The sequence below is a fragment of the Mesoplodon densirostris genome, chromosome 19 (assembly GCF_025265405.1).
Source record: "Mesoplodon densirostris isolate mMesDen1 chromosome 19, mMesDen1 primary haplotype, whole genome shotgun sequence".
NCBI lineage: Eukaryota > Metazoa > Chordata > Mammalia > Artiodactyla > Ziphiidae > Mesoplodon > Mesoplodon densirostris.
In genome coordinates this window covers 65,800,540-65,812,430 of record NC_082679.1, presented here as the reverse complement: position 1 = coordinate 65,812,430, position 11,891 = coordinate 65,800,540, and the positions used below count along the sequence as shown (strand labels likewise).

The window sequence follows — 11,891 nt, the reverse complement described above, 5'->3', positions numbered from 1 at the left end:
GGGGAGAGCCCGAGGCACTGGATTCAGGGTGAACCTGGCCTGGGATCCCTGGTCAGTGAGACTTGTTTGCTGTTTGGTTTCAGTAACTGAAATTTAGACAAACAGCACCGTGGCCACCGTAGAACGTTAGCAAACTAGAGAGAAAGCTGTGTTCCTGCCTCCCCCTGGACCCCCGCCACCCGAGTTCACCCCGCAGCAGCTTGCGTGTCTCCTGGAGCTCAGCCCTCTCTAGCGGCGGGCTCTGGTTCACAGCCTGTCACCCCGCAGCCAGTCCCAGGCCTCATTCCCACACCCTCCAGAGCTGGGGAGGGCAAAACGGAGGTGACCTCATACCCACAACAGCCCCAGACAAGACCCCTGCACAGAGACCACCGCAGGCACCCAAGAGGCAAGGTGCCCTGGGCCCCGGGGGCGTGATGGGCAGGACGTGCGGCCAGAGAGACCCGGCTGGGTGGTTTCATCTCGGGTTTTGAGATTTTGGACCGAAAAGTTGGAAGACAGCATGTACCTTGAGCTTGGGCCTCAAGTCCAGCCCCTCAGAGGGTCTTGTCTGTGGCGGCCACTGTACCGTGGGCTATTTATTCCTCCCCTCCAGCCCGAGGTCGTGGCCACACGAGCCACCGCACCCTACTTGGCCTCGGCCACCAGGGAGGGGCTCCTCGGCAGTCCTGTGCTTCCTGGCCCCATGAGAGGCTCCAGCCCATCTGGTGCTGTTGTGACACGTGACACGTTTCCTGTGTGTTTCGTCGGAAGCACCGGCGGCTTCTCCCGGGTTCAAGGATGGTAGTGCCCGGGCGAGCCCTCTCCCTCGCTGATGCCCTGGGAAGATGGGCAGGCCCAGTTGTCCTATTCGTGTGGCCTCTGGGCAGCTGTGTCCCAGTGGGCCTCATGGTTACTCAGGGTGCGTGAAGCCCGCGGTAAACAGAGGACACCCTGCCCCTCCTCCATTCCCTCTTGGCCGCGCAAGGGCCGCGGTGCAGATGCCCTCTGTTCTTAGCTTCCCTCGCCTCCCCCATCTCTGCCGATGGGGGTTCTGGGAGGACCAGCCACGCGGGGGGGACAGGCGCTCACTCACCTACTCTTGGGGAAAGGCATCACCTAGCGCATCCGCGTCTTCACGGGCCCGTGGTCTCCGGGGTGATTCACGGTCCCCGCTGACCCCCATCTCCCCTGTGACTGCAGATCGCGCCCCCTCCCTCCCTGGCGGAGCCCCTGAAGGAGCTATTCAAGCAGCAGGAGGCCGTGCGCGGGAAGCTGCGCCTGCAGCACAGCATCGAGCGGGTAAGCGGGCAGCCGCGGGCCCAGGGCGCCCGGCCCGGGTGGGGCTCAGCTCACCAGCCCCTCTCCTCCAGGAAAAGCTGATCGTCTCCTGCGAACAGGAGATCCTGCGGGTTCACTGCCGGGCAGCGAGGACCATCGCGAACCAGGCGGTGCCGTTCAGCGCCTGCACCATGCTGCTGGACTCGGAGGTGTACAACATGCCGCTCGAGAGCCAGGTGGGTGTCCGGGGGACAGCTCGGCACCGGAGCGGCGCCGGGGTCACGGGCTGGGCCTCTACTGAGGGTTCCCCCTGAAACTCACGTGCGACCTGCACGCGCAGCAGGGCTTCCTCAACAAAGGCGCCAGACAGGCTGTCACGCCGGGGACCACAGTGCTGCTGCCCTGACGGGCATGCGGGCCCAGGGCACACCCAGCAGCTGGAACACACAGTGTGCCTCATCTGTCCACTCCAGAGTCCAGCCCGCCTCCCTCCACCCCTAGGGCTGTGTTTGTCCCATGAGGTCACACCCCTCCCCAGCCAACCCCTGTCCCCGTGGTACCTGTGCCCCTAAGGGCCCCACCCGCCGCTGACACACGGGAGGTCTAAAATGTGCAGAAAATCTAAAATGTGCAGAAAGCAAGTCGATTCCCGTCCTCCCTGATGTTCTCTCCTCCCCCGCAGCCACTGTGACTCTCAGCCCAGAGCGTGTCCTTCTGGGCCAGGCCTCGGTGCTGAGTTCCCTCCTGACAGAGGCCCCTAGTGACCCCAGGCCCACAGGTGGATCACATGGACCCCTGGGTGTCTGAGCAGCATTCCCAGGTTGGCCGCGTGGTGACGTACGGTGGTTCAGTTAAACCTTATTTCTTTTTAGTGCGTTAAAGAGTCCTTACAAATAACCTTTAAGGATACATCTTTAAAAGTGTCTACGTTTAACATACTATGCATATGCATAGCAACGAGTTTTCCCTAAAGCAAAAACATTTGTCCACAAAGTATTTTAGGGATTGGGTGGAAGTTTTGCTTTTTGCATCTGAAAGAAAAAAGAATCTGCTCACCTTCAAGGGATTGCTGGGTTTCCTCTGAATGTCAAGGAGACAGGACTCTCAGGCTGCAGCCTCCTCCCCTCAAGCCCCTTTGTAGTGGGGCCTGGGCTTCCCCCAGGCAGGTGGTTGCCTGTGGGCGAGAGAGAGACTTTACTGCCCTGAGACCCGGGAGGCCCTGCAAACCCAGCCGGCAGGAGCCTGTGGGGACCTACTGTTCCCGAGGCTGCCTTGCTTGTAAACCACAGTCCACCGTGGGCAGCCTTGCAGCCACCCCAGGCCTCACAGACGTCCTTTCAAAGAAAAAGTCACTGTCGCTTTTTAACCCTCGCCGGCTTGCCCTGGGGCCTCCCCAGGAGACGGAGGGGAGCCTGAAGGCGCTGCCGGGGTCCCGAGTCACCACAGGGCAGCTCCCCCCACGGACAGCGTGGAGAGCTGGTGGGGGAGGGAGGGCCCTGCTGGTCGGCCCTTGACCGGGGGACACGGGGCTTGACATGCCAGGCAGGCCCACCCCTCCCGGACGCCCACACATGCTTCACTCTCCCGCCAGGGCGATGAGAACAAGTCGGTGCGGGACCGGTTCAACGCCCGCCAGTTCATCTCCTGGCTGCAGGACGTGGACGACAAGTACGACCGCATGAAGGTGAGCCCCGGCCCCGGCGGCGGCGGCGGGGCCAGGGCTCTTCTGGGTGGGGGCGGCAGGGCCGTGTTCGGAGGAGGCAGCTTCAGACTCGCTCTGAGCCCAGCTGGCAGTGAGGGAGCCGAGGCCTCCCCGCCCCCATGTTGCCTCTTAGAGTGTCTTCCCTCCTGTCCAGGTGTGCGGGGAGCAGCTCCTGTCACCAGCTGGCGGTCAGACCTCTGTGGGACCCCACCTTGAGCCCTCCTCAAAGGTCACAGCATCCACCCATCACCCCTGCCCTGGCTGTGCTGACCAGTGCAGCGGGCAGAGGACGGGGGGGAGATAGAGAGAGATTAGCAAGTAAGAAGCAAGTCCTTGTCTGCAGGGGTGCGAGGGTTGCACCCGGGGTCCCCCGTGAACACTGACCGGCAGTGACGTGCCCGTTACAGAATTAACACCTAGAAGCCGGCACCACCGGGAAGCCCCAGGAGGCAGGGCCCGCTGCGTGGAGCTGATGGAGCCGTGACCCAGGCTCCCGCGCTGGGCTGCCAGCCTCACCCCTTGCCTCAGTGACCCTGCCTCCGGCACTGCGGCGGCGCACCCAGAGGGGCGGCCAGGAGGCCAGAGCAGAGAGGAACCAGCCTACAGGGCGTTCAGGCCCAGCTGAGGCCGGGCCCAGGCCTCATTTCTAACAAGCTCCAGGGTGACCGCTCGGGGGGTCCCACGGTCACTCCTCCCACCACCAGCCAGCCTGAAGGGAGCTGCACGGGAAACTTTCCTATAAAGAGAGATAATTTCTGACCCAAGTAAAAGTTAGATTTGGTACATTACAAAGACAACGTAAGTCCCGTTTCCTTAATGTGCCAAGAACTTACAAACCAATACGAAAAACGGATAGAAAAAGGAATTGGTGAAGTACGGAGAGTGCAGGGGCACGAAACGGCCACCCACGTGGCCACTGGTCTCAGAGCACAGGGTGGACGAGGTCCTATTCAGGAGACAGGCTGCCCTCTCTCTGTTCCTGCAGCCCTGGGACAACTCTCCGGACATGCTGCATGTTTCACGGGGTTTAGCCTAACAAACAATTGCATTTTAGTAACTGAAAACTCAGGGGTAAGTACAGTTCTAGTCCAGAGATGGAAACACGGTGTAAACACTTCAAATTAGGCGAAGCAGCCGGACTCCTGAGGGTGTCTGAGCTGGAGTCTCCCTGAGGATGACGAGCAGCCCAGGCATGCCGAGGAGGACACGGCTGGCCATGGAGCACGTGGGGCTTGTTTCCAGAACACTTTTTTAAACTGAACTATTTTAAGCAAATCAGAAATTGTGATACCTGGCCCTACATGCTTGTGTGCACATCGAAGAAAATAAGATGATCTTCCTGCACACTGCCACGCCGCTAACTCTGTTCCCCTGAAGGCTGGTCTTCCGCCCACTGTGCTCTGTGTCGCCCGCCTTGTACCCCAAACGCCACCCCCCCCCCACGTGCTGTTGGTAACCCAGGTACCATCATCATTTCAGTTTCAACATTCTCCCTTAACATGAAATACAGAGTACGCCTTTAGTAGTGTAACTGTTTACCTTACTTAGCACCCACCTAAGAGTAAACACGTGAATTTCTAAAAGGCATAATTTCCACTGTGAATGCAAATGGAGCCAATGTCACCAACCGTAAATAAGATAAATGGAAAATGAAAACAGAAGAGCAAAGCTATTATATATCCCGACTAGAGGCTGTGGTGAAACCCCCAGGGTGGGGGCACAGAGCAGGGATGATGGACAGACCCCCGTGTGGTCAGCAAAGCCACTCACCGCGCAGGACGAGGCCCAGACGCGAGAGGTCGTCCTGAGGCCAGAGCGCGACTGGGTCCCCCGCCCCGACGTCCCGGGAGGCGCTGCGGCGGGGGAGTGGGTGCGGGGGCGGCCGGGGTCTTGCCTGCCCCCCCTCACCCGCTGCGTTTCCCGCGTAGACGTGTCTCCTGATGCGGCAGCAACACGAGGCCGCGGCCCTGAACGCCGTGCAGAGGATGGAGTGGCAGCTGAAGGCGCAGGAGCTGGACCCCGCCGCGCACAAGTCCCTGTGTGTGAACGAGGTGCCCTCCTTCTACGTGCCCATGGTCGACGTCAACGACGACTTCGTGCTCCTCCCGGCCTGACGCGCTGGCACAGCTGCCCGGCTCACAGGCGAGCCCCCCGGTCCGCCACCGAGTCCGGGCGGTGGAAGGAGACCACGTCCCCGGTGGGGACACCCAGGGAGAAGCCCGCGCTGGGCCCCTGGCACGCGGCGCTCTCACACCCACCGCCACAGGAGGACGCGGAGCCGGATACGCGGGCACGGACACGGCAGCCTCAGGCTCGTCCGGCGGCTGCACTGGCGTCTCGGGGGCTGCAGGACGGAGCGTTTTCTTTAAGTCCTTGTTCCATTTCCGATCGACTAAAGAGAATAAGGTTAAGGCGTCCACCCCTCAGCAACAGCGGCCTCCGGGTCGGAGGGTGGGGAGAGCTTCGGGCCGGCTGCCGTCCTGTCGCCACGAGGCCGCCGACGGTGCCGGCCCGAGACCTGGGCTGGGACGCCGGGCCGGGTGAGGGCCTGGCTGTGCCGCCCGCCCGCCTCACAGGGACACACAGGCAGGACTCCGGGTCGTGTTTTTAATGGAGTCAAATCCACGTGGTTTGTATATTTTTTCCTTTAATCTTGGGCATTTTGTTTCTCTTTCTGAGAACATAACTTGAAACACTACAGAGCCAATAATCATATAAAAAGTGTACCCGTAAACGCTGTACAGTTTTATACACGTTCACAATGTACTTTTGCTGCCTTCTAGATAATTTATTTTGCAACACATTACTGCACAGTTGTAAATAACTTATGTACTGAAACATCACCTCAGTTATGTGTAAAGAAATAAATAAATTAATTAAATGCTCTTTGTACACCACAGGCCCCTCAGGAGGGTACACGTGGCTGTGAGGGGAGGGTTCCCGCCCTGGAAATTAATTTTGAAACAAACATACTCCCCCCGCCCCGCCCCCTTTCCTGCCCTCCACTCAACAAACGACTGGGGCTGCTGGCCGGGACGGCAGGGGTTACCCAGAGGCTCTTTCCCAGGGCCCGTCCGAGTGGGCAGGAGACCGGGGGAGGGCATGCACTGGGGCAGCAGGTCCCCTGAGTGGCACGGCTGTGGAGGGACCACGGACTCCCCGTGGGGCTGCCACGTGGGAGTCCCCCCCGGGCCGTGTGTTGCACCTGAAAACCAGCTCGCGGGGCAGGCGTCGGAGATCTGAGCCCAGCGTGACGTGGGGTCTGTGCTCCTCTCCAAGGAGGGCACACACAGGGCCAGGCCGGGGGCCCCTTCTGAGCAGAGGCATCCGGCCTGCCCGCTCCATCCACAATTCCCGCCCAACGGCTGTGGCTCAAGCCGGACGGCAAGGGGTGGAGGCTGCGGGGCCAGGCAGGGGTCTGAGGTGGCCCTGGCCCTGGCCCTGGCCCTTGCCCGAGTCCTCGGGCACCTCGCTCCCCCACCCATGCTTCCTGTGCCTGGCGGGGGCGGGAGCTGCAGACGTGACCCCACCTGGGAGTGAGAGCCCAGCCCTGTGCCACCAGCAGGCCCCACAGAACGGCCCTGACGGTGCCCCAGACCAGCTGGAGGTGGTTTCCTCTTTCTGGTCTGCCTGGCCCGACCCAGGCTCTCGGTTTCTGCCTCAGAGACGCCCCGACTCTGCACTCCCCTTTGTGCGAATCCCCGCCCCCCAGCCCCAGCCGGTCCCACCTCGAGTGACCCTGGGGCGGGGCCAGAGCCTTCACTGCCCCACGTCTTTCTAAGCAGCGTGACTGAGGTGGCACCTGTTCATCTGGCACATCCTGGCATCAGCAGCTTCCGGCCACCCGGCAGAGACCCCGCACTCAGAGAGGTCCCACCCGTGGTAGGTGCTGGTCCCGCTGCACCAAGCGCGACTGGAGGTGTACCCCATGCTCTGGTGCGTCTACACCACAATGACATTGTGACATCAGGACGTCCCTTTCCTGGCTCTGCGTGTGACTTCCTGCCATGAGAGACAACAGCACAGATGCCCTCGTCACATGGCTGTGCAGGGGTGGGCCCCAGAGAACAAAAAGGGGTTCGTGTCCAGGATATAAATAAAGAACCCATAAAACTCAACTGCAAAAAAAAAAAAAATTCAGAAATGGGCAAAGAACTTGAATAGTCCTTTCCCCAAAGAAGATACACAAACGGTCAATAAGCTCATGAACAAATGCTCAACATCCCTAATCACTAGGGAAATGCGGATGAGAACCACAGTAAGATACCCCCGACACTCATTAGGATGGCTGCTAACAGCAACAACAACAGAACACAACAAGCACTCGGCGAGGACGTGGAGAAACTGGAACCCTTGTGCACCGCTGGTGGGAATGGAAAATGGTGCGGCCACTGTGGAGGACAGCATGGAGGTCCATCAACTATACTTACCATGTGATCCAGCAATCCCACTTCTTGGTACATACCCAAAGGAACTGAAACCAGGGTCTCCAAGACATACCTGTACACCCACGTTCATCGTAGCACTATTCACAACAGCTAAAACATGGAACACACCCAGCTATCCACTGACGGATGAATGGATAAAGAAAAGGTGGCGCATATACCTGATATACACTGTCAGACGCTAGAGCATGGATGAACCTTAAGGACGTTATGCTAAATGAAACAAGACAAATACTGCGCGATTCCACTTATAGGAGATACTGTGAGTAGTCAAAGTCAGAGAGACAGAAAATATAACAGTGGTCGTGGTCACCCGGGCCGGGGGGATGGGTGCTGAAATTCGGGCCTCGGAGGTCAGACCTGGGGAGGAAACTTGGGTCGATTGTGCGGAAAACAGCCTGGGGGGTGGGGCTGGAATCTGGTGCAACTGCAACTGAGGGTGTACGCAGAGGAAGCCTGGGGTGCCTTGGAGGCCGGGCACCATTGTTTGGGGGGTGCGTGAGAGGAGGAACGGGACCCGCAATTGTAGCCTCTTCCCTGGCGTGTGTGATCGCAGAGAGTGGGACACCAACCGCACGGGCTCCAGGAGTGGCCGCGAGCCACCTCCACTCGCCGCGTCCTTCAGGGGTGTACCTCAGCTGCCACCGCTGCCGAGAAACCCAGGACCGGTCACCAGCGGCCACATCTGCACACCCCGAGCAAGGGGATGACAACCCGCACACACTGAGGAAAGAGCTGACAGGCATCCACACGAAAAACAGCCCTGGTACCAAATATATTACACCCACGAGAGCTACACAGGGACGCCCCCACATGTAAACAGCCCTCCAAAGCCACAGTTGATAATTGCTTCTCCTAAACACACAGAGTAAGAGAAATAAGAAGAGGAACCACTCTCAGTTAAAAGACCAAGAGAATTCTGCTGAAAGAAACAATAACACAGACCTCTTCACTCCAACAGACACTGAGTTCAAAAAGGAAATTAAGGAATTAAGAAAGGCTATCGGGGACTTACCTGATGGTGCAGTGGTTAAGAATCCTCCTGCCAATGCAGTGGACACGGGTTCAAGCCCTGGTCCGGGAAGATTGCACATGCCACGGAGCAACTAAGCCTGTGCGCGACAACTACTGAGCCTGCGCTCTAGAGCCCACGAGCCACAACTACTGAGCCCGCATGCCACAACTACTGAAGCCCGTGTGCCTAGAGTCCATGCTCCGCAACAAGGGAAGCCACCGCAATGAGAAGCCTGTGCACCGCAACGAAGAGTAGCCCTCGCTCGCCGCAACTAGAGAAAGCCTGTGCACAGCAACAAAGACCCAACACAGCCATAAATTAATTAATTAGTTAATTAATTAATTTTAAAAAAGAAAGGCTATCCAGAAATGCAGAGTACTATAAAAAAAGAAACTCTGAAGGGTACCAAAAACAATTAGAAAACTCATTTGCAGAGACAAAAGCTGAGCTAAAGGCAATGAATAGCAGAATGAATAATGCAGAAGAACGAATAAGTGAAGGTAGACCAATGGAAATGAGGAAATGACCCAATCAGAAAAGCAGAGAGAAAGCCAAATGAAAAAAAAAAAAAAGCAATATAAGAGGCCTATGGGAGAATATAAAGCGTGCCAATCTACACATTATAGGGATTCCAGAATGGAAAGAAAGGGAAGAGGGCACCACAAATGTATCCGAAGAAATTACGGCTGAAAACTTTCCAAATCTAAAGAAGGAAACATATCCAGGTAGAGGAAGCACAGGGGGTCCCAAACCACACAAACCTACACCAAGACATATTATAATAAAAATGGCAAAAGTTAAAGATTAAGAGAGGATTCTAAAGGCAGCAAGAGAAAAACAAATAGTGACAAGGGGACCCACATTAGGCTATCAGCTGATTTCTCTACAGAAACACTGCGGGCCAGAGGGAGTGGCAGGACAGAGTCAAAGTCCCGGAAGGGAAAAATCTACAACCAGGACACTCCACCCCACAAGGTTGTCACTTAGAATAAAGGAGAGAGAAAGGATTTCTCAGACAAGCAAAAACTAAAAGAATACAGCAATACGTAACCTATCCTAAAGGAAATACTGAAAGGACTTCTCTAAATAGAACTAAGAATCTATAGGAAAGAGAAAAATCACAATTGGAAAATAAATCACTTAAATAAGCCAGTACACAGATTTTTTAAACATCAAAAAATTTCTGTGAAACTGAATGATAACCAGAGTGAAGAGCAAAAGGATGAACATGAAGATGTAAGAAGGGACGTCAGCATCCTAACATGTGGGGGGAGGAGAGTAAGAGAATGTAGACCTTTCTTTCATTTCCTAGGATGTGTTTGAGCCCATATTACTCCCAGTCTAGGGCAAGCAGATATAGGAAGGGGTTAACATACTCGAAAACCAGGGCAACCACAAATCAAAAACATACAATAGACTCACAAAAACCAAAAAGAAGAGGACATAAGTATAATTCAAGAGAAAATCATCGGGGAATTCCCTGGCGGTCCAGTGCTTAGGACTCCGAGCTCTCACTGCCAAGGGCCCAGGTTCAATCCCTGGTAGGAGAACTAAGATCCCTCAAGCCGTGTGGCATGGCCAAAAAAAAATCATCAAACCACAAAAGGAGAAACAAAAAGTTGTCAATAATTACCTTAAAATGTCAATGGACTAAATGCTCCAGTCAAAAGACACAGAGTGGCAGATTGGATTAAAAAAAAAAAAAAGAGCCTACAATATGCTACCTACAGGAGGCCCACTTTAGGGCAAAGGACACACACAGATTGAAAGTAAGGGGATGGAAAAAGATATTTCATGCAAACAAATGACAAGAAAGTGGGGGTCCCAATACTCATATCAGACAAAATAGACTTCAAAACAAAAGCCATAAAGAAAGATAAAGAAGGACACTATATAATGATAAAAGGATCAATACAAGGGGAGGATATTACACTTCTCAACATATATGCTCCTTATATAGGAGCACTCAAATACGTAAAACAAATAACAGACATAAAGAGAGAAACTGACAGGAATACAATAATAGTAGTAGTAGGAGACATTAACACCCCACTCAGAGCCTCTAGACAGAGAATCAGTAAGGCAAGAGAGATCCCAAGTGATACAATAGAACAGTAAGACTTAACTGACATTACACCCAAAACAACCAGAATATACATTCCTTTCAAGGGCACATGGCACATTATATAGGACTGACCACATACTAGGGCACAAAATAAGCCTCAACAAATTTCAGAGTAGAGAAATTATATCAAGTATCTTTTCTGACCACAATGGCATGAAACTAGAAATTAACCACAGAAGAAAAAATGAGAGCTCTTTTACGTGGTGCCTTGGATGCAGCTGGTCACTTAAGGATGAAGCTGAACATTTCTTTCCTGGCCATTGGCTGCCAGAAACTCATTGAAGTGGATGATGAATGAAAACTTCGTACCATTTATGAGAATCGTACGGCCGAAGAAGTTGCTGCTGACACTCTGGGTGAAGAATGGAAGGGTCATGTGGTCCAAATCAGTGGTGGGAACAAGCAGGGTTTCCCCATGAAGCAGGGTGTCTGGACCCACGGCCGTGGACGCCTGCTGCTGAATGAGGGATAGTCCTGTTACAGACCAAGGAGGACTGGAGAAAGAATTCACAAATCTGTATGGGGTTGCACTGTGGATGCCAATCTGAGTGGTCTCAATTTGGTCTTCGTAAAAAAAAAGGGAGAAAAATATTACTGGACTCACTGATACTACTGTGCCTCATCACCTGGGACCCAACAGAGCTAGCAGAGGGCCTTCCCTGGTGGCACAGTGGTTGGGAGTCCGCCTGCCGATGCAGGGGACACGGGTTTGAGCCCTGGTCCAGGAAGATCCCACGTGCCGCGGAGCAACTAAGCCCGTGTGCCACAACTACTGAGCCTGTGCTCTAGAGCCCGCGAGCCACAACTACTGAGCCCACGTGCCATAACTACTGAAGCCCGCATGCCTAGAGCCTGTGCTCTGCAACAAGAGAAGCCACTGCAATGAGAAGCCCGCGCACGCACTGCAACAAAGAGTAGCCCCTGCTCACCACAACTAGAGAAAGCCTGTGCGCAGCAATGCAGACCCAACACAGCCAAAAATAAAGTAAATAAATAAATTTATTTTTTAAAAAATGAGATGTTCTAGGAGTTCACTGGTGGCGCAGTGGTAAAGAATCCGCCTTCCAATGCAGGAGATGCAGGTTCAATCCCTGGTTGGGGAACTAAGGTCCCACATGCCACAGAGCAACTAAGCCCACACGCCACAACTACTAAGCCCACATGCTTTGGAGCCTGTGCGCCACAACTAGAGAGCCCACACACCACAGCTACCGAGCCTGTGCATTCTGCAGCCCACGCGCCACGATTAGAGAGCCCGCATGCCACTAGAGAGAAGCCCGTGCGCTGCAACAAAGATCCCGCATGCCACAACCAAGACCTGATGCAGCCAAATAAATAAGATAA

The 11,891-nt window shown here is 55.0% G+C and overlaps 2 protein-coding genes across 12 annotated transcripts in view; both read left to right on the top strand.

Moving 5' to 3' along the window:
* The window catches only part of ANKRD11 (ankyrin repeat domain containing 11), a 168,056-nt gene extending 162,213 nt beyond the window's left edge, over window positions 1–5,843 (top strand). For 10 of the 11 annotated variants that reach the window (XM_060083082.1, XM_060083083.1, XM_060083075.1 and 7 more), the window contains 4 exons: window positions 1,183–1,281; window positions 1,353–1,496; window positions 2,852–2,944; window positions 4,891–5,843. In XM_060083082.1, the coding sequence (XP_059939065.1) occupies window positions 1,183–1,281; window positions 1,353–1,496; window positions 2,852–2,944; window positions 4,891–5,076 (522 nt within the window). In that variant the 3' untranslated portion in view covers window positions 5,077–5,843. Of the gene's footprint in view, window positions 1–1,182; window positions 1,282–1,352; window positions 1,497–2,851; window positions 2,945–3,116; window positions 3,281–4,890 lie in introns of all 11 variants that reach the window. The other variant, XM_060083084.1, reaches the window with a different exon arrangement.
* A 1,890-nt stretch (window positions 5,844–7,733) lies between these two features.
* The window catches only part of SLC22A31 (solute carrier family 22 member 31), a 47,954-nt gene continuing 43,796 nt past the window's right edge, over window positions 7,734–11,891 (top strand). The window contains 2 exon segments of the mRNA XM_060083192.1: window positions 7,734–7,791; window positions 8,033–8,173. Coding sequence (XP_059939175.1) covers window positions 7,734–7,791; window positions 8,033–8,173 — 199 coding nt within the window.